This window comes from Mesoplodon densirostris, chromosome 13 (genome assembly GCF_025265405.1).
Source record: "Mesoplodon densirostris isolate mMesDen1 chromosome 13, mMesDen1 primary haplotype, whole genome shotgun sequence".
In the NCBI taxonomy this organism is placed as follows: domain Eukaryota; kingdom Metazoa; phylum Chordata; class Mammalia; order Artiodactyla; family Ziphiidae; genus Mesoplodon; species Mesoplodon densirostris.
The window spans coordinates 17,781,225-17,804,873 of NC_082673.1; the positions used below are offsets into that span (position 1 = coordinate 17,781,225).

A 23,649-nucleotide genomic window follows, 5' to 3' on the forward strand; every position below is an offset into this window, starting at 1 on the left:
AAAGCCTAGAAAATTATAATATCCAAAGCATCATGAAAAAGAGAAGTTAAAGGTTCCTGTTTAAGTTAGAGTTTTAAGGAGAAAAAATGTGTAATATAGGCCTATGCCTGGGAAGCCTACCAATGGGGACCAAGAAACTTGAACCGAGAAATATCAATAAATGCTAGTGATGTGCAAAAGGTAAGAGGAAATAAGTTGCTGCTTAAACTGCAAATCCAAATTGGTAGCAAACACCACCTATGACAGATTATTTTTTAGCTATTTCTATTTTAACTCTAGGAAAGTACTGCTATTACCAACTCAATGCCCCCCACACCCCATATTCACCTTATTATAGAAAGTTTCCACTGAAACTCTTCTAACAGGGAGCAGTAACCACCTAAAAGCCAATTCTGTTAGGTTCTTCTTTGACAGAGAAGTTATGGAAAACCAAGAGATGCTACTATCCTAGAAGCCAAAAGAAGAGAAAGTTCAGTATGAGACAAAGTTTGGAGTCTGAGTCCATCAAGGTTAAGGACCTCAGAAAACAAAATTCAAAGTATGCAGAGGAATGTAACAGAACCCAGTCTCTATAATGTACCATTAACAACAGTCAAGATGCAATCCAAAATTACTTGACCTAGAATAAATAGGAAAACCTGACACACAATCAAGTGAAAAGGCAATTAATTAAGACTGAATCCAATATATCTGATGTTGAAATGAACATAAAAGGTGTTTAAAGAACCTATTATAACTATTTTCAAGGATGTAAAGGAAAATATGTCTAAAGTAAATGAATGAATAGGTAATATCAGCAGAGAAACAGAAACTAAAAAGAACCATATGGAAAGTCTAGAAATGAAAATACAATACCCAAAGTAAGAAAAAAAAAATCACTGGATGAAAGAGATATAGAACTTATAGATATACAGAAATAATACAATCTGAAGTTCAGAAAAAATTTTAATGAATAAAGCCTCAGGATTCTCTGGGACAGTATAAAAAATGCATGTAAATGGAGGGAGGGAGAGAGAAAAGGTAGCAAAAAATTTATTTGAAGAAAATATGGCCAAAAATTTCCCAAATTTGCCGAAAGCAATAAATATACCAATTTAAGAAAGCAATAAATATGCAGTGAGTTCAATAGCGGCCCCCAAAAGATATGTTCAAGTCCTAATTTCTAGTACCTTTAAATGTGACCTTATTTGAAATAGGATATTTGCAGATATAATTAAGTTGAGATCATCCTGGATTTAGAGTGGGCCTTAAATCCAATGACAAGTATCCTTGTAGCTTTCCCATATTTTGAATTATTTGCTTAGGACAAATAATGTCAAGATGGCCAGTTAGTAATTAAGTGATTAAGTAATTAATGGGTATATTCAGTGGTATTTAAGAACAACTGGTTGTGTTCCAGTTTCTGGTAATGGAAGTATAAATTCACGAGACAAAGCCTCTTGCAGATAACAATACACGATGTCGACAAAATAAAATATTTGAAGACAGTGGAATGTGATCAAAAGTAGGAAGACATCAGGGCAGAGTTTTCCCTTAAAAGACCAAAACTATATGGAGTAGGAATTGTGAGTTTATGGCTTTTTCTTGCCGGAGGGCATTCCTCGTTTCCTGTAGTTCTACTGGTAGAAAACTGCAGTCTTACCAGCTGGAGATAGCAGTGGAAATAGCTTAGGGGTGGCAGATGAGCTGGTCATTGAGGGAAGAAATTCTAGACATGAGGTAGCGGTAGACGTGGTGAAACACGAAATCTGAATATAAACTCTACCCAAATCCCTGCTAACTACAAAACTGTACATGTACAGGAAAGACACTAGAAGACCTGGCGTAGAAATAGGCAGAAACCAGTGAGAAGTCCGTTAAGGTCTAAAAGTCTGACACTTTTTTGATTGAGTGTAGTCCCTCACGTGCACACAGCTCAAATGACAGAAAGCTAAAGCTTTACTGGCCTGAAGTATCAGAGGAGATGGGCTGGCAGATCAGCTGAAAATTGGGGGTTGTGGCAGGGATGCTAGAAGCTAGGAAATGCAAAGGGTGAGCTGGAGCTAAATGTGCCCAAATAATTAGGTAGGCACAGAAGGACTGCAAGAGGAAAGGCTGCAGCTGGAAACTGAAGAAACTAAGTGGAAATATCAGCTGAGGGATATCACCACGGTGGAGTTCAAAGCTTCAAGTTTTAGTCCAGGCAACTTAACTGAGTACTAGACCAAAAACAAAAAGAAAAACAATAATCTACAAAAGAAAAGACGATCCAGAGTTGCTATAACATATGATAATATGTCCACCATGTCCATTTTTCAAACAAAATTACAGACATGCATAGAAATCGAAATGAAGCATATTCATAAATAAGGTGGTCAATAGGAAACTGACTCCTAATGGGCCCAGAAGTTGGGTTTAGATGACAAAGACTTCAAAGCAGCTATTATAAAGATGTTCAAATAATTTTAAAAAGTGTGTTCTCAATGACTATACAGATATGGAATCACAACAAAGAAACAGGAAAAAAACCCCAGAAGAACCAAAAAGAAACATTAGATTTAAAAAACTACAATAACTGAAGTGCAAAATTTATTACATGGGCTCAACAGCAAATTGGAGAGGACAGAGAAAGTAGTCAGTAAATCTGAAAATAGATCAACGAAAGTTACACAATCCAAAGATGGAGAAAAATAAACAGAGTCTCGAAGACCTGAAGGACAATATCAAGAGGCCCAACATATATGTAATTGGAGTCCCAAAAGGAGAGGAAAGAGAAAAGGGCAAAAAAATCTTTTGAAAAAACTAGCCAAAATCTTTTCAAAACTAGTGAGAAATATTATCTTAATCTAAGAAACTAAATGAATTCCAAGCAGGATTAAAAACAATCCTAGACATAGCACAGCCAAACTGGTGAAACCAAAAATGAACAGAATATCTTAATAGCAGCTAGAGTGAAACAACACATTACATATATGGTGCAAAAACAACTGGTTATCCTATGGGAAAAATAGGCTTCAAGTCTCACCCATACCATACCCAAAAAATTAAATAGATATCAGCATTAAACATAAAAGCACAAACTACAAAATGTCTAGAAAAAAATCAGAGAAAATCTTTGCAACCTTGGGGTAGTCAAAAATTCCTTAGATAGGACCAAAAAGGGCACAGTTTATGGGAAAAAAATGTAAACTTGAACTTGATCAAAATTGAAAACTTCTTTTCCACTTTTCAAAAGATGCCATTGAGATAATGAAAAGACAAGTCACAAGCAGGGAGATAATATCTGCAACAGAAAGGGCTTGCATCCAGAATGTATAAAGAACTCTGAGGACGCAGTAATTTAAAAAAATCGCAACCAGAAACTGGGAAAAAGATGTGGAAATTTCACAAAGATATATAATTGGCCAACAAGCACAAGAAAAGAAGTGCATATTATTGGTCATCAGGGAAATACAAATTAAAATACCAGTGAGATACCACTGTACCCTTCACAGAATAAGACTGATCATATCAATGTATGGAACCCTCATACAGCGCTGATAGGAATGTAATATGATACAACACACTGAAAAAGAATCTGATAGTTTCTTGTAAGCTTGTATGTATACTTACCATGTGACCCAGGAATTTCACTCTGAGGTATTTTTCCAAGAGAACTGGAAACATGTCTGCACAAAATCTTGCACATGAATGTTCACAAACAGCTTTATTCATAATAGCCCCAAACTGAAAACAACTCAAACGTCCATCAACAGATAAACTGATATATAATTTGTGGTGTACATCATACAATGGACTAGTACTTAGCAATACAAAGGAACAAACTACTGATATACACAACATCGACAATCTCAAAAACATTACAGCTAGTGAAAGAAGCCAGAAACAAAACTATTCAGGCTGGATGATTCAACTTTTGTGAAATTTTAGGCACAACTAATCTTTGTGACAAAAAAGATATCCTGGTTGCCCAGAGCCACAGAGAGGTGAGGAAAACAGGCTACAAAGAGGCACCGGGGAATACTTTACAGTAATAGAAATATTCCCATCTTGACTGTGGTTGTAGTTACATGGTGGTATACATTTTTCAAAACTCATCAAACTGTATAACTAAAATGGGTGTGCTTTATTGTATGTAAATTATACCTCAATCAGGTTGATCAAAACATTTCAAAAGTGTAGTTATCTGATACAACACTTGGAGATACTAAGTCATTGCTCATACTTCTCATAAATAATAATAATTAATCTCCCAATTAATTTCCAAGTAATTGCTACCTTAGGAGACTAACCATTTGAATTTATCACGTGTTCAGATGTGACTGTCTGTCCCTTCACTTCCCCCTTTCCCCTGGCCACACTCCACATCCCACCACCAACAATCCCATCCTCATGTCAGCTCCATGAGGGCAGAACCCTTGACTGTCATTTATGCTATATCCTCAGTGCAAAAAGTGCACCTGGCCCATGGCAGGTGCTCAATAGACTTTGGTTGACGTAATGAATGAATGAATCTCTCACATTGCTGGTATTCATCAGGAATCTCTTCCTAGGCCTTTACCCACTTTCCCTGGTCAATCTTTACTACTTTTTTTTTTTTTTTGCGGTACGCGGGCCTGTCACTGCTGTGTCCCCTGCCGTTGTGGAGCACAGGCTCCGGACGCGCAGGCTCAGTGGCCATGGCTCACGGGCCCAGCCGCTCCGCGGCATGTGGGATCTTCCCGGATCGGGGCACGAACCCGTGTCCCCTGCATCGGCAGGCGGACTCTCAACCACTGCGCCACCAGGGAAGCCCTTTACTACTTTTGTGGCTTCAATTACATCTGTACATCGATGACTCCCCAATCTCTGTGTCCTATGCTCTCTTGCTCATCACCAGACCCACTGATGAATGCCTACTGGACAACTGCCTTTGAAAGTCCCACGGGAAACTCAAATTCGCCATGTTTAAAATGGAACTCATTAACCTCCTCTAAGTTTATTCATCACGTTCATACTAAAAATAAAACCTTTCCTAAAACATTCGTATTACCTTCCTACTTTACTTCATTCTCAAATTCTTGAAATGAATGGTCAATTCATCCTCAAAGAGTCTCTAATTACTCTTCAACACCATTTAAATGTAGCTTCCATCCTGACCAGGACAGTGAAAGCATCCTCACAGAAGTTAGCAGCCGAGATCATTTAATTCTCTCAACTGTACCGTGGATGCCTGAACCTTAGCCCCACTCCTCTACGACCATTAGCTTTGCTTAATTCAATCTTTGCTATTTCTCTACTGGATTCATGCAATGTCACTCTAATTGGTCTTTCTGCTACCAATTTTTTTGTCTAGTTACTCCTCCACATGCTTACAGAATTATTTTTCTAAAATACAAAACCAATGTCACTATCCTTTAAAAAAGAAGTTGGTGGTCTCTGACTAACAGCTAAACTCAAATTCTCAGCAGCACACGTCTTTTCAGCCTACTTGCCAACCACTTCCACTTTGAACTTAAGCATTTTCTAAAACATCATGCCCTTTTGTTTTTAGTAGTCAGCTGTTTCTGCCTGCAATTTCTTTTCTTCTTATTCACCTTAAAAGTCTATGTACTTCTGGGCTTCCCTGGTGACGCAGTGGTTGAGTCCGCCTGCCGATGCAGGGGACACAGGTTCATGCCCCGGTCTGGGAGGATCCCACATGCCGTGGAGTGGCTGGGCCCATAAGCCATGGCCGCTGAGCCTGCGCATCTGGAGCCTGTGCTCCACAACGGGAGAGGCCACAATGGTGAGAGGCCCACGTACCACAAAAATAAATAAATAAATAAATAAAATAAAATAAAATAAAATAAAAATAAAAGTCTATGTACTTCTTAAAGCTTATTCAAATGTCCCTCTGCTATGAATTCTTCTTAATTCCTTCAGTCAGAGCTCTTCATTCCCATCCATGATTCTTGACATGGCTAATCATACCTCAAGTGATGATACTTACTATGTGGGGCAGGCATTACCTACGTTATTTCCTGCAGCATGCTACAAATATTTAATTTTTTTATACTTAAGTTTTTGCGTAATGTTCAAACACTGATCCCTGGAGACCAAACTCAATTGTAATAGCGGCCACTCTTCTGTATATTGGTTTTATTTTCCTGTTTGTCTCCAACTTGACCATAACGCTTCCTGTACCCACTGTGTGGTATGCTACCTGGCACGTGTAGGTATGTATTAAGTATCTGCCCAGAGTGAATAAACAAACGTTCCAGTTCCTGTTGTTCAGCTAAATCAATTCCAGTATTCAATGAGATGATATTGTATAGCCAGATTAACTTCATATCCATCCAATTCTTCACATACATACTGAAATGACTGAAAACTATCCTTAATGCACTATTTTTCTCTTAATAAGAGTTTTTGAAGCTATGAACTGTGTATCCTTTTCCAGCTGTACTCCTTGTTTTCTCAAATGTTCCACTACAGGACTTGATTCTGAACTTTTCTTATACTAAAAAAATGACAATACTACAGATAAAAAACATTTTAAAAGTTTTTCAAATATCTCTTATCTCTCACAGTTATATCTGCTTTTTGATGTGACCATGTCAAGATGCCAGAACTTTCCTGAACCTAAAATCTATAAGGGTTTAAAATTAACTAATAATTCTCTATGTGGAAATGAGTAAACTGCATTACTAATAGGATGTTTTACTTCTGTGGTACCTCAAATGTGTATTTACATCATAAAGTTATATCTTTGAATAAAAACTAAAGTTCCTTCCAGCTCAAAAGAGAATTCTTAAATGACTCAGACTCAGTTGTGTACCTAGTGGAGGGCATATATAAATTTATTGATGAAATCTATGACTAAACCAAAACAATATCCAGAAGACCATGGACTACCACGAACACTAGTCCAACCTTCAGGGATCAGGCTTCAAACACTATCCAATAGCTGGATTTAAAATTAAATGAAGATTTGTAAGCAAGAAGCAAAAATGTACCAGGCACTTCCGCTGCGTCATAAAATAATGTAGGTAATGCCTCCTTCACTATCTGATACATAATGAGGCAGTCAATAAATGTTAGTTTCATTTCCCTGTTTACTCATATATCTCCTAATGCCCCTGGTATGTCAGAGTAGTTTTTTTCCGTGTGCAGAAATCTTTTACATGCAGTATTCCACATACTGTTCTCTTTCTCAAGAGTTGTCCTGGGTGAGAAGAGAACAATATATCTGAAATTTTAGATGAAAATTCATGAAATTCATGAAAAAAAATCTCAGCCATAGCTGAATGCTGGAGAGAGGGAAACAGGTAATTTCAACATGACTTAGAATGAACATAGGTATATAGATACCAGCCTGACATGTACCCGATGGGTACTACAATTAATCTTACGTTACTAAGTGAAAATCACATCATTGCCAACCTTTTCTAGCAAAAGGAAATCAAATTCACCTTTAGATGAAAAATAATCTCCTTTTCTTCAAATTGATTGAAGAAATAATTGATTATTGGTTTTCAAATAATTCCAAATAGAATTCTCATGCTGACTTGAAATCTCTTCCAATACAAACAGAAAAGGCTACAGCTATTTCTACTTGGGGATGACACATAATGGCAACTATTTTTTTCTGCACCTCAGTGGCTCATTTCAGATCCACATAAAAGTCACTGTGCTAGGACAGCTCTTTTGTGTTTGTATATTACTCTTGCTTTGAAATTTGTGTCTTACTCTGTAAGTGCTGGCATATCAAGGCTCAGAATGAGTACCTTTGTCTTTCTGATTACATTCTGCAGTGATTTAGGGTGGAGTTAGTTAGTCCTGAATAGTTTATGCAGTAATAATAGACTGTTTACTTGAAGCCTGATTCTTATTTGTGTTACTGTTACTCATCACAGTATGTTTTTATATGGATCAGGATTTCTTTCTTCAAATGTAGTATTTTTCTCTAAAGAGTTGGAAATTTCAGCAAAGTATATATATATAATTCTACTGGTTTTTATGAAGTATGGTTATGTGATACGTAGTCTGCGTACCCTTAAGGGCTTGGCCAAGTACATCAAGGCCTAAAGAAACCAGACAATAAGTCAGTTTGCATAAACGTAGGCTGCCCATTTGAAGAACAAACCTGAGTTTTAGGGTCCCTACAGGAAAACCAAGCCTTCAGGAGAATTCTTCCAATTTCTCCAAGGTCTCTGAAAAGCAGGAGAGGCTAAATCCAAGAGGGCTTTTTAAGAAGTGACTATAAATCAGAGCAGAATCTCTTGACCCCATGCTAAACCCATACATGTTTTGCTCACTGTACTCTGAGTAATTTCTCATCACTTTATACATTGTGTAACAGCGTAGACGAAAATTTGGGCTCAGAAGTGACACGGTGAGTTATGTTTCAAGGACAAATTAGAAACGGGGGAAAAACATATTTCTAAGTGGAAGAGTATATGTATATGCATGATTTCTTTCTCCATATTTTCCTATTAGAAATCTACAAAAGTTGACTTAAACTGGTCTTTAAAAAAAGATGGATTCCTTACTCTTCAAAAAAACAAGCTGCAAATAGCCACTTTGATTATAAATATATGGATTACAAAAAGTGAGGTATAGGGAAAATAAGAAAAAAGAGAAAGGAAAAAGGTTGATTCTCAAATTGGCCAAGCCCCACTCCCCATGTCCCAGCTCAGTGTAGTCTGTACTAAGGTCGTATTGTTAAAATATGCTATGTGTCATACATGTCAAAAATAAATATTGAAAAGAAGCTCATAACCATAAAAGAAGTCTGCTATAATCATACTAAACTTCAAAAAAGGAGATAAATTATTATAGTTGAAATGTATTATGTTTGAATTGTATTTGAAAAGAAAGTTTTTAATTAAATAGATATTTCTAAGCCTTCTACTGACATTCTCATCTTGCTAAAAATGGCACCAGCATCATAAACTCACAATAATGAACAGCCCCCCTATAAAACACTCCTTGATTTTTATAAAATAAACTAATTATGGTTTAACTAAGACACCAACTAAGTGCTTCTTTACATTCTTTATGTGAGAAAAACAAATCTAGTTTATCACATTTCACTCTGAAGGCTTTAAAAACAACACTGTTCAGTGGATGATAATCACAAGGAAGGGTACAGACTAAAAGATTAAAATTAAATCTATCTATCAAGGATAATTTACTAAAATAATTCATTTTAATTTCCAATCTAATCATGTTCTAATGACTCATTTAAACAATGAAACTGCTTATAGTTAATTATACAGAGAGATTTCTAATGTAATTACATGGAAAAGCATATTAAAGATGGAAAAACTTAGAATCATGTAAATTATAACCCAACAAAACAGTCTTCTGCTTCAGCTCAAAAGCAGAGCATTTCAAAAATGTCTCCATAACAATTTTCTTTAAAAAGCTGAATGATTTTGAAATATTTTGGCATTGTAATTAAAGGGTATCAAGTTATGCACCAAGGAACCCTGAACATACAGTATAACTACATTTCAAGTGAATTTTTATGAAATGCATAGAAGTTATAGAAGCATACTAACTGGGCTGGACAAAGTCTGAGGTTCACAGAACTACTGATATAAAACTTTCTTCTTCTAAAAGATAATAAATCAGTAAGAACATTCAGGTTTTAAAAGAAGATAATAAAAATGTACTCAATAAAAATTCAAAAAATAAATATTCACTTATGATAGAGGTCCAAAGGCTTGCATCTAAAATGTGATTAAAAACTTTAGGTGAGCCCAAGAAAGGATAAAAGAATTACTGAGAATGTGCAAGTGTTCAGTCATATTCTGACCTATGAAGTCAGCTTTATTAATAATAACTTTAATTGTATAATAAATTATTCTGTAGATTTAAGCAAAAGGACATGAGTTTAATACCTACATTCTGGTGAGCAAATAAGCTTTTTGTAACTTATAAATTTCAATTAATGAAAAAAATTTAAAAGTTAAAACAACGTAGTTTTCAGTACACTAATATATTTTTTTACTTTGTAATACAATATAGCTGTCACATACAATGGCTCTGGTAGGCTTAAATCAAATGTCAGTGGGCACGGAGGGCCAGAGAAGGGTTTTATATACAATATTCAATAAGCAAAAATATCTACTCAGTGTACAGTAACAAAATTTTAAAAGTACTAACCTAGAAACACAGAAAAAGAATTTATTGTTTTTAAATTCCAGAAATGAAAATAACATAACAGCATGTCATCCATAACAAGCTGGCCCTATAATTTCTAAACTACAGTCCAATTAAAACATTTAAGAAATAGAAACAATCTACATGTTTTTCTACCAGGTAAATATACCTGAGAAAGTTACCTATAAAGAAAGAGGCTTTAAAATTCTTAACCACAAAGACTCTTCTACTGTGACATTATGAGGACGTGCTGGGCACCTGACGGGGAGGGAAGCCATTTCCCACAGTCTGTTCACCACACACTGCAAGCTGCAGCCCGTCAGCAAAACAATACTTCATACCAACACCAAGCTCATTTGACCAAAGCAGTACAGTAATGTTTTAAAACCATCTGTTTATCTTCATTAGTATGTGAAAATCACCGTACACAAATTTGGAAATGTTTAACGTGTCCATAAATAAGAGTGTATTATCTCAGCATAAGCTTTAAAAAAAAAACACAAAGGTCTGAGTAGTCAGCCCAAATATAGGAGAAACAGATTCTACATTTTGACTAAAGTAAAGGTATTTTAAAATTATAGTTGTTGTCATTGCTAAGAATTAACAAATAAATACAAATTTAAAACTTTAAGTAGTTCTTCTGGCAGCAAAATTACATCTACCAGAGGAACATCTCCAACCAGAAAATCAATTCAGAGCTTGAATGCAATTTGTGCTTTGTTTCTATAAAAATGCAAATGCAGTGTTACTTTCAGACATTTCTAAATGACTAGATTTGTAAATAAACAGTGAACTCCTTTTCATCACAGTTTATTTCTAGTTCACCCTATGCAGATTATAGATAGAACTAAAAATTGCTTAGTTTTTTTTTTCCAGTACTTTAACTGTGTGAATCAAGGTCCTTTTATTTTAAACAGTGATTTATTGTTATTCTTAAGGTAAACAACGAAAACAAGTTCTAAATTTTAATTTTTAAGTTAAGTGTTTAAAATTTCAGATGACAGAGCCAAAAACTGGTTAACAGCTTTTTAGATTTCGTATTAATCGTCTAAGTAAAAACACTCACGACTACCTGGCAATAGATGTGAAAGAATCAGGTTTCTGTGATGAGAAACAAAAAAAACATGCAGAATACCCCCTAAAACACATGATCTTCTCTCTTATATCTAAATTTGTAAAATTTTTATAAACATATGATCATTCTACATAATACAGATCTTCTAGAAGATTTCTAAAGGAAATTACAGTTTTTGGTCTTAAGGAGTAAGACTAAGATGGAAAGGGGGGTGAAAATAATGAAATCTGAGGGAGCAGTCCGCTCTTTCTACACACAAGCACGCTGCTGTTCACCCAGTCAAGTGAGTGATTACAGTTCAGTACAGGATTTTCAAGGCAGCTAAGAAGTCAGAACACAGGTATTTCCTCTTCCTAGAGTTAACAATTCTTTAAAAAGTTCTGTTCATAAAGGATTGTTGGTTTTTTTTTCAAAAGGGAACACTGACTAAACGGGGGAGGAAAAAGTTTCCAGCCCCCAATTCATATACACAGCAAGCGGACTATAAGCTAGATTTAGACTGCCCGGTGAAATGGACTTGTTGGTACCGCTTAAGGTAGGCACTACCCTAGATGGTTCAAAACACGATGTAGTCAAACGATACATGTTTTTATGCCTCAGACAACTAGAAAGCATTACTGTTCTAATACCATGTTTAACTAACTCCTAAGATAATAGACTTCTAGGATGTTGTACCTTAGTGGTATACCTGAATCATTACTAGCAATAGAATGCCAAATTCAAAACTGCTATGAAAGTAAAATCATCATTAGAAAAAACCCTACTGTAAAATGAGGGAGGACTTAGTGCTAATACTAATACCAAATGGATGAAGGCAGAATTCTGGTTTGGGGAGGAGAGTGAGGGAATAGATGCACCCAAGCAGAACACAGAACAGAGAATGAAAAATGTTTTAAAAAAAAAAGAAGAAGAAGGAATACGGAGGAGAGCCAGGCAGCAAAAGAATTACTGGAGAGAATGAAAAATCTTTAAAATGAGGCACGTGCACATGACTCGTTTTTCTGTTCTCTGTGTTCCTAACGATTTACAATGTAAGTGGCACAGAAGTCACACTAGCAGGCAAGGATGAGCTTTCTGATGGATAGAGATGAAGGATTTGGGGCTAACGAACTGTTTTGTTTTCTTGTTTTTGTTTTTGGTTTTAATTCATACCTGAAAGCCTTGAATCCTTGCTAAATATTCCAGCTGTTTTGAAGGCTGTACTGGAGAACAAGGGGGAGGAGGAGAACTTCCTTTTAAACCTATGGCTTCAGCTGTAGGAGATGCTCCATTCATAAGGAGTTCCCTGGCAATTGTAGCTGAACTACTCGAGGTGGGAGATATACTGAAGAAAGAGCTTGAGGGTTGGTTCATGTCTTTGGGTGACAAATAGCCTAGAGTAGTGCCAGAGATTACTTTGTGGCGGCTTGCTTCCATCTCTTGATAAACATCAGGAGACAAATGAAGAATTCCTTTTGGAGCTACAAGTAAAATAAAGGAACATTGTTATTACACATAAAATAAGTGGAACAGAAACATGTTATAGCATTATTAACTCAAGGATTTCACTCGACACAGTGACTGAGCAGTGAGAAACGCTGTTAAGCAAGCACCTTCCCCACGCTTGCAGAGGCAACGGCAGTCTCCTGTTTGGAGGTGAATAATGTATGTTTCAATATTCCTAGTATCATTAGTATAAACAAGCCACCAAAGTGACTTCAGGGGAAAGTGTACGTGGTAGGGAAGCTATGGAAGTGCAACATGGGATAAGATTAGGAATGTGCAGGGTCTTCATCTTGCAACTTGATATTTTACGATCTCATAAAAGAGATCCCCTAACATGGATTTTGCTGCAAAATCCCTAACATATGCAGCAATTGAGATACAGTGGGTAAAAATGAAGGCTGGGTCAGTCCAAACCACCTGAGGAACAAACTCATACATCCGACGGCCTACTGGTGTTCTCCTATGTCCCACCGTCAACTCTATCTCATGAACATGTCAAAAAGCGACAAGAGCATCTTCTCCCCCAAACTGTCTCCTATCTGGCTTATCTCATCATGATACCACCATCCACCTGCTCAGCTGCCCAACCGGGACTCCTGGCAACCATCTTTGAGTCACCCACAAACAAGTAACTGCCGTGTGCAGTCTAGAATTTGCCCCATCATCACCAAGTGCATTAGTTCAAGCCAGGCCACACACAGGTTCCAATATCAAGAGGAGTGAGCCTGGGGCTGTGTCATCAGTTGGCAAGGTTGTAAACATATAAAAACAGCACTTTCCTTTGACTACCATTTGTCTCAGAGAGGTTTCAAACCACATTTCACACTGCTTGTTCTAATGTCTTTGGGTCAGATTTTAACGACTCTCAAATCATGATATTATCTTTTGAAATTCCTGATAAATCACCACTTTTGGAGAACCGGCTCTGAGAGACACAACTTAACTTCCTTGGTCCTGCCTCCCCCTTTCCCACCACTAACCTCCTGACTCAAGCCCTCAGTGTTTCTGGCCAGGTTACTTTAACAACCACTAAAAGTTTCACCACTGCTAGTCTCCCCAGTGTCCATTTCCCAAAATGTGTTCTATGACACGGCCCCCCAATATAAGGGTTCCATGATAAATAAATTGGGGAAATAATGAAAATTATATCACACACAAACATCCCTTTTGGAGGATTAAAAATGCACATTAGCACAGTAAAGACTGAGAAGTCCAGAAGAACAGAAATCTATTCAACTTGGTTTAACCCAGGATTTCCCAAATTTATTTTATATCCAGGCTTTTCACATAATATTAATAATATCTAACACTCTGGGAAATGCTAGGACCAGCCACTCTCTTACTTTAAAGTCTTCACTGGCTCCCCATCACTTACACGATAAAATCTAAACTTCTTAGGATGACATATGAAGCCCTCAGTGACCTGGCCCCTCCTCACCTCTCCATCCTACTAAAATCCATCCTACTAAAATCACCATCCTCCATCCTACTAAAATATTCATGCGGAACCCATGCTCCCATCATGCAAATACATTCACACTTCTTCCAATACTCTGGCGTGTTTGATCCCATCATATCTTTATTTCTATTGTACACACATACACATACACACACCAGTTAAGCTTCGACTACTAGGTTCCAGACACTGTGCTAACCAATACTGTCCTGACCTCAAGTCACCCTCAGTCTCTCAGGAGAGGAAAATGAAAGGGATAAATAACACAGTGCGGTAAGTGCCTCTGGAGAGGTGGGTTAGGGAGCGGTAGGAGTGGGAGAGGAGAAGCACTAGGAGCTCAGCAAAGGCTTCCTGGAGGTGGTACTGACGGCACATTTCAACTGGGCCAGGGAGGAAGAGGGCTGAAGGCAGATGGCAGCATGAGCTAATGCAGGCACCGGAGGAAGGAGGAGGCGGGAAGGGGCCGAGCTCCAGGAGACTTCATCCTGACCGCTTTAAACCTAGAGGAGTTGCTTTTAAAAATAATTTACATATGGGACTTCCCCGGCGGTCCAGTGCTTAGGGCTCGGCGCTTCCACCTCAGGGGCTTGGGTTCGAACCCTGGTCCGGGAACTAAGATCCCGCATGTCGCACGGTGCAGCCAAAAAAATAAGTGATTTATATAGCTTAAAATAACGTATCAATCCCATTTTATGGATTTACTTTATGCCTTTGTGTTTGTTAGCTTTATATCCAGGAAAAATTTCAACCAAAAAATTTAAGAAGAAAACATATGCACTGGAAAAAATACAGATGAATCTCACTAGCCAGAGCAAACTACTTTTACATTTGGCTTTAAAAATATACTTTTAGTCTTGTTTCCTATATACCTTTTTGTTAACTTGAAAAAATAAGTTAAAACATAAAAATACCACATGAGGGCTTCCCTGGTGGCACAGTGGTTGACAGTCCGCATGCCGATGCAGGGGACATGGGTTCGTGCCCCGGTCTGGGAAGATCCCACATGCCGCAGAGTGGCTGGGCCCGTGAGCCATGGCCGCTGAGCCTGCGCGTCCGGAGCCTGTGCTCCGCAGCGGGAGAGGCCACAGCGGTGACAGGCCCATGTACCGCAAAAAGAAGAAAAAAAAAAAATACCCCACATGATCCTATTGTTGTTTACAAAACAATATACTTTCATTAATAATTTTAAGGCTTAAATTTTCATTATATGAATTGCTTCCTTAAACAATTCTGCATTGTTGGACATCTAATTTATCTCCTTTTCATGCAATTAAAACAATAGATTGAAACACATTTTTTGCAATTACATCCTTATTCACATGAAGATTGATTTCCTTCACTTAGAAGCAGAATTGCTAGTTCGAAGAATACGCATTTTAGTTTTTCTGACACTAACAAACTGCTCCAAGTTGGTACAACTCCAACAGCTGAGCCAATTTCACGCTTCCATACTAATATATGCAAGTTTCTCTTTCCTACTTTGGTATTGGACATTATTATTAAAAAAATCCTTGCCACTGTTCTCTGTTAGTGTTGGTAAGTGGCAAAGATTTTTTTAATAATATCTAATACCAAAATAGGAAAAAAAGGTACTTTTAGCCCCACCACCTGACATCTGGGGAGGTGAGAGGAGCTGGAGATTTGAGCTCAATCATCAGCGGTCAGCAGTTTAATCAGTCATGCCTACATAATGGAACCACCACAAAACCCCTAAATGAGGAGGTCTGGGAACCTTCTGAGTTTTGAACACATCCACGTGCCGGGAGGATCGGGCTCCCCACCTCCATGGGGACAGAAGCTTCTGTGCTCTAGAGCTTTTTGAAACTCATCCTGTGTACCTCTTCATCTGGCTTTTCGTTTTAAATTCCTTTATAATAAACCAGTGATAGTATCTTCCCAAGTTCTGTGAGCTGTTGTAGCAAATTATCGAACTTGAGAAGGGAGTTGTGGGAACCCCCTGAATTTATAGCCAGTTGGTCAGGAGTACAGGTGGCAACATGGGACTTGTGACTGGCAGAATGGGGCATCTTGTGTGGTGGAGCCCTTAATCTGTGGGGTCTGTGCTAATTCCAGGGAGTGTCAGAACTGAACTGTAGGACACCCTGTTAGTGCCTGGAAAATTGGGAGAGTGGGTTGGTATGGGGGAAAAAATGCCTATACATTTGGTATCAGAAGTGTAGCAAAAACAGTCATATGTCAACACTGATCAAACTGTACACATATGCGCAGTTTATTATACTTCAATTTTATCTCAACAAAGTAAAAATATCTGCCAGTTTGATTAAGTGCTATGTCATATTATTAATTTTTAAATTTTTTCACTAGCTGCACAAACACCATATGTAATTCTTACTTAAAGAATAACTCAATGTATGACTCTAAATTCTATACTCAATTTAAGAAATCAGGAAACTAACAGCATTATCTCAGCACTGCTATTATACAGAAGTAATGGGCTTGCCAACAGCAATATTATAAAGCAACGAAAATGCTCTCCCAACACTCAAGAGAGGCATTACATCACAGTATAAGAACTCATGCAGAGTACAGGCTCCCTTATTCTACAGTAAAGCCTGAATCGACTTTTCTTCATGAATAAAGAAGATTCCTTTCTGCAGAGCTCAAGTGATGTAACAGCCATTGAAAGACTGTAAAGGCACATGTGGATTTATGCGGTCAACTACTGAATGATTTTCAACATGAATATTAGTAACAGTGTTTGGATCAGTCACAATTCATTTAGGTTCTTCCTGTTGTAAATTTAAGTCACTTTTCAGTAGGTAAAGATGGAAAAGCAGATTCAAAGAGTAAGTTCAGATATACATATTTAAGGATTTTCAACTGTCTCCTGAAAAACTATATCCATTTATTCTTCTGTTAGCAATGGGTGACTAAAACCTGTTTTCCTACAGGTTTTAGTTATTCTAAATAATTACTGCCACTCTACAACATTCATTGTTACATTAATTTACATTTATTTGATTACTGCACAGATAAACTTTCTCTCATGTGACCACCTCAGGCTCAAGCCTTTTTTCCTGTTGGCTTTGACCTCAGTTTTGCTCATGGCCTTGGAAGGTATTCCCTTGCTCAGGCTTGTTATATCTGTTATATTTACCCTCTATCTGAAGATGTCCCGAACCCATTCTCCCATCATTGATCTTCTGTCCCTGATTTTGCCTTTAATACTCCCATCTTAATACTGTCAATCTCAAACCACTGTACGTGGCTACACCGCAGATACAACACTGGCACTATTCTAGCTCTTTACACACATTATCTCATTTAAACCCCACAACAACCGTATGAAATGGATTTTTATTTCTCTATATTATAGATGAAAAAACTGAAGCACAGAGAAGTCACGAAACACAGCCAAGGTCGTATGGATAATGATTAGCAATGCTAGACTTTAACTCCAGGTAGTCTGTCACTAGAGCTTGGATACTTAAACATTACATTAAATGGCCCCCTGAAAGAACAAGAAGAGCACAAAATGCAATGTCCAGCCAGTTCCAAACACCTAGGTTTAATCCAGGAAGTAAACTCCAAGACTGAGGTTTACCCAGATTGGTTCCACGGCTGACCAATGTCATCATGGTTGTTCTTAGATGTTCCAGAGATTGCCTCACCAAAATCTCCCTAGATTATACAATGTTCATACAGGATTTTAAAAGCCCCCACTTGCCAGGGACTGCGACATCTTACAAATAAGGAATGCCAGGCCATGGTGCCCTTTTTACTTGTTTTCCCCATTAGGTTTACGTTTCCCTCAAATAGGTGTGTAAACCCTCCAGCACGCAAAGCCTCCTGCAGCATTTTCCTGGAGCTCCAGGTCTTACTGGAAGAGCTGAAGAGGACATTTTGAACTGATATCTCTTAAAAGGTCTTATCATATGCATAGATAAACAAACTCAGCAGAACCTGGCCTTTTGATGTTCACTAACATCGTAACTCTCCCAGAGGCTGAAGAACACAAATGAGAAGTAATTGGTATCAGGCGTATCAGAACAACAGGGCAAGTCAACGGAGCAAGAAAGATAATGTCACTTCACTGGTACAAGTGGTTAATATTAGTCTGTAAAGAGGGATTTCTCTGCAAGTCTGTGGAATGAACACATAGCTACTGCTTAATAAAATGAACTTGTCACTTTTTATACCAAAGCTCTGAGAGAGAAATCTTACTGCTTGTTTCCATAAATCACCTTGAATTCTTGCCTCAGTACTGTTGGACTCAATGTTCTGTTTATAAATATTCAAATACCCAACAGTACTCAGGTCTACTTCTGTCACAGTGAGTTTTTCCTAACAAAAAGTTATAATTCACACAGAGGTAAAATACTTGCGTAAATGAAAGAAAGAGCAGAAACGGTGGTGGGTTCTTCGGACTGAGATTTAACACGTGTGGGTAGACTCCGCTCCTATGTAGACACCATCAAGGATGACTCGCCACATTTTAAGAAGAAAGTCAATTATTTGTATGTGTTTTGAAAGCTGGTGCCTCAGAATTTTGTTCCTTCTCTGATCAGACGTTTTGTTTAGTACGACCTCAGAAGACAGAGTCCTGCTTCCTGACTGGCATCAATTATCTTAAAACACACCCCAGTTTTTGAGGGTGTGTGCCTGCCAATTTAGAACTGGATATCTCAAAAGTTACTTGATTGTTACTGGCAAAATAGATTCTTAATGAGTTTTATTTTAATCTTCTCTTGTCCAACGTTTCAAGTTTCAGCCAGGTATAAATACATTATGTGACTGGTTTTCCTGTTGTAAAAGTAAAGTCCACCTCTCCTAGCATTTGCTACTCACTGAATTTCCCTTGTGTGTCCTGATGGTGGCAAAATCTCATCATTCTAATCTGTTTAAAAAACCTTATCTTTAAAGTTTCAAAAAATTATAATTGAAAAATTCCTAAAACCTGGAAAATAAACTGCTGGTTCAAAACAGGAAATTTGAGAAAAGAATGAGCAAAAACAGCAAGATTTATCAGTTTGATAGTGATTTTAAAAAGGCATTTATAAGAAAATTCACAAAATCCAGGTAAGGTCTGTAGTCTAGCTCATTGTATCATACCTGTGTCAATTTCCTCATTTCGATAATGTACTATAATTACGTAAGATGTCACCACTGGGAGAAGCAGAGTGATGGGTACACGCAACCACTCGGTACCATTTTTACAACTTTAAACAGTTTTAAAAACCCAACTACACGAAAGCATTGTTATGCTGCTCTGGGCATCTCCCAGAACAGAGGTCCTAGAACAAAGCAGTGGTGAGAGCTCAAGGTAGAGAGGACCTTGAGGGCTCCAGCTTTGACCACTGGTGTGCCTAATGTGCAGCCCTGGCTCCCCAGGCTCTGGCTGCTTGACCTGTCGTTCCGTGAAAGTAAGGGAGAACCTGATGGGGGTGTGGGCCCCATGGCTGGGATTCTGCTCTTTGCCAGGGAAGCTTGAGGTCATTTATTAGGTGAGAGTACATGCGAGCCAAGAAAGAACCTACTGGACCACCATGGCCATCCTCCTGGAGTGGAGGGATAGACAATCCATCCTCTGCATGATCTTTAAGCTGCTAGGCTGTTTGGAACTTAGAAATTCCTCCTTCCCATGGCCCTGATGTTGAGATGAATGAAACAGGGATATTTTGGTGGGACCCCACCTCTCTCTTCCCACACAGCTCGTTATCTAGCTGGTCTTCCAGTGGAGGGCCTTGGGTCCCTAGTCCTGCCAGATTTTTAAGCAACTATTTAAATAGAGACAAAAATTAATAATGCAAAATTTGAGGGAAACTCTTCTGAAAATTAAACTAAGAAAGGAAATGCTGGATAAAAGCAATACAATGAAAAAGTAAAACAAACAGGTAAATAATTTGTTAGAAGTTCCTTTTTTAAGGTCAGTTTCAGAATCACCTTGGAAGGTGAAGTCTCAACTAGCGAAAATCTGGTCACATCTTATGGTATAGATGAAACTGAACCTATCTGGATTAAAAGAAAAAGCTACATTTAAAAAAACAGTCATTACTGAACGAATGAACAAAATGATGTATTTTAATGTACTCAAAAAGCATAACTTAAATCAGCAGTGAAAATTAACCTGGCTCTTGCCCTTGAGTTGGATGAAAGCACTGATTTTGTTAATTTGTGTATTTTATTGGTCTTATTTTTTTTTGCTACATTTAACAGGATGTATGTGAAAAGTTATTAATTTGGTGAATGCTTATGAATAAAACTACTGACAAAGAACTTTTTGGAAGATATGCAAGTCTTGTGGTGAGCACAGTACCAAGAAGGAAAAGTGCTTAGTCCATTCCTGATCCACAAAGGTGGAACTCCAGGGCAGAGGCCTGACAGGACAGCATGATGCAACAGCCAGCACACCTAAAAGAGACTGTGCCTTGACTGTATCAGCTGTGCAATTTGGGGGGGGAGGGAACAAAATGGTAAATGATAAATTTTCTTTAATAGAACAAAAACAAAAATAACAGCAACAAAAGAGTTTTTTTGAATATTCATCTTTTCATTTTTTAAGAAAACAATTTGAAATGAACTGGGCAATGCTTTTGGAAAGCCTGTTCTATTACACAAACGTACACTAGCTTAGCCAAAGAAAGGGGCCAGAGTTTTCAAACCCAGGGTTGAATTGTTATTTTTTCTTTAAAAGAGAAAAATAAAAAGTATATAATTACGAAGGACAGGACCCTGAGTATGGTGAGTAAACTCACCATTCATCTTAATAGTAAAGGAGGTCTCACTTAGTTGGCTTATGTAGCAGAAATGTGTTCAAGGCTCAACATTTTCCACGAAGACAGAACTGTGAATATTTCTACTGAGCAGGACAAAACTTCTGCGGTGATAATGAAATGTGAGAGAAGCTTGTGAAGACAACGAGTCCTGTCCAATTATTAAGTTTATTCAAACAGGATAAAAACATTGCTGGTAAAATAAAGATCATCCTCATTAGTTATCTTTCTTCACAGGAAAAAATCCATTAGTGACTATTTCCCTAAGACCGTAAAAAAGACTAAAAAATGGATTATGTAAATTGCCACATGACACAAATGACCAATCCCTCAGCAGGAAGAAACACATACTGAAATGCCTAACACAGGAGCCCCAACAGTATCCTTCTGCTAGCATCCTGAGCCTCTGTTAGAGAAAGCTCACAAAACAGTCATAATTATAGCTAAAACTCATGCAGTCCTTACTAGAGAGCAGGCTTTGCATATATTAGCTCAGTAATCCTCACAATGACCCTATGAAGCAGGGATTATGATCCCACCCCATGGTCTCAGTGAAGACCACACAGGGAGCCTGGACTTCTACCCCAATCTGGCAGTAATGAGTGGTGTCAGAAGAGGAAGAGTGGAGAGTCAGGACTTTAATCATCACCTAGTGGTAACAAGGTTATCCCCACTGTGGTGTCAGTGAAGACCATGTAGCGACCAGAATTCCTACTCCATCCAGCAATAACAAGGAGTCCCCCACATTGGGCACCAAAGGAATCAGAGTGTGGAAACTGAACTAGAATTCTAAAAAGTCATCAAGTAACCCACAGGGAGTAAGAAAAAGAAAAGAAAACAAAAGAATAGAATAAGTAAATAGGGACTTTCCTGGTGGTGCAGTGGTTAAGAATCTGCCTGCCAATGCAGGAGACACAGGTTTGAGCCCTGGTCCGGGAAGATCCCACATGCCGCGGAGCAACTAAGCCCGTGCGCCACACCAAAGAGTAGCCCCTGCCTCCCACAACTAGAGAAAGCCCGCACGCAGCAACTAAGACCCAATGCAGCCATAAATAAATAAATAAATAAATAAATATTTAAAAACCCCTACTTAAAAAAAAAATAAGTAAATAAGATGTCAGACTTAAGTCCTAACATATCAATAATTACACTAAATATAAATGATCTAAATATACCAATTAATGGGAGATTGTCAGAGTAGATTAAAAATATGACCCAACTACATGCTTCCTAAAAGAAATTCACTTCAAATATAATTATATAGGCAAGCTGAGAGTAAAAGGATGAGGAAAAAAGACATATCTTATAAATATTAATCAAAAGAAAGCAGGACATTCTATTTCCAAATGATGACATGTGGAGATCTACAGACCCACCCTAACAAACAGCCAAAACTAGAGAATATTCATTTTAAAATATTTTTAAGTCCTTGGAAATTGAATATAAGGGCATATAACAAATAAAACATTCTCCCATGTAATGAGAATTTGGCTGGACTTTGTCCCCACTTCCTGGGAGATAGCCTCTAAATCCTTAGAATTTCATGAGTGACAGGAGTGTCTTTGTTATTCATGGGGCACCCCTTGGACCACGTCAGAGTTTATGCCAACAAGATGACTCAGAATGGGGGATGGTTATGTCAGAAAAACCAACTATGTGATCAGAGGGTTGGAGCTTTGAGTCCCATGGTAGCAGCCCAACCTCTGAGGAGGGGAGGAGGGTTGGAGATTGCTATCAGCCTCATGGCCAGTGACTCAATCAGTTATGCCTGTGAAATAAATGCCCACAAAAATTGCACAACTCTGGAAACTGAGTGTCTAGCAGGCAATACTCTGTGCATATTACACATCACTGGATAGGGAGTGACACATTCCTGACTCCATGGGAAAAGGACATCAAAAAAAGTATACCAGAAGCTTTGTGTTTGGGACCCTCCAGATCTTACCCTATGTGTCTCTTTCATTTAGCTGGTTCTGACTTGAATCATTTTTGCTATAACAACACTGTAATCATAAGTATAAGACTTTCCTAACTTCTGTGAGTCATTCTAGTGAATTATCAAATCTAAAGGGTAGTGGGAAGCCTTGAATTTATAGCCAGTTGGTCAGAAGTGAGGGTGGCTTTGGAAATCCTCCCAGGAGTGGCTGGTGTCTGAAGTGAAGCAGTCTTGTAGAGGACTATGCCCTCAACCTGTGGCACCTAGCCTAGCTCCAGGTTTTGCATCAGAAGTCATTGCACATTTATTCAGGAAAATCTAACAAATCTCAATAAGAATAAAAGTCTTTGGCACTTGAGCCATGACCCATTCCGTCCTCCACATGCAGCTACAAAGATGGGGCTCTTTTTCTCCTCAACCACCTATAAGTAATATGGTATCTCACCAGAACGGCAGGCCACCAGAATTTCTCACTTCCCCCAGCTCCAAGCTTCAAAAGTTAAATTCCACATGTATACAGACAAAAAGTCAGGCAATCCCTTCTTCCACCCAGGCACCACTCATACAGGCACAGCAGGCTGAGAACACTTGAGAACTGACTGCTCTCTCCTCAGCTTGCTCATAGGATGGAAGTTCATGTCAGAAAAGGCAAAACAAGAATACCAGAGATTACCTCCCCTGACCAACACCCTGCTCACAAAGCAGGGGTGTCACTCTCAGAGAAGTGAGCCACTGTCCCCATTCCCACTCCAGAACAGTGACTCAAAATTCTGCCCAGGGGTGAGGTAGTCCATAAGAACAGAGCTCTGAAGCTTTCCCAAAGGAAGTGACTTTATTTTAAATGGAATGTAGG

At 38.2% G+C, this 23,649-nt stretch overlaps 1 protein-coding gene across 7 annotated transcripts in view; it reads right to left on the bottom strand.

The window, feature by feature from the left end:
* The window catches only part of STAU2 (staufen double-stranded RNA binding protein 2), a 303,363-nt gene that overhangs the window by 118,445 nt on the left and 161,269 nt on the right, over positions 1-23,649 (bottom strand). For all 7 annotated transcript variants that reach the window (XM_060115950.1, XM_060115949.1, XM_060115947.1 and 4 more), the window contains one exon: positions 12,338-12,645. In XM_060115950.1, the coding sequence (XP_059971933.1) occupies positions 12,338-12,645 (308 nt within the window). The remainder of the gene's footprint in view (positions 1-12,337; positions 12,646-23,649) is intronic.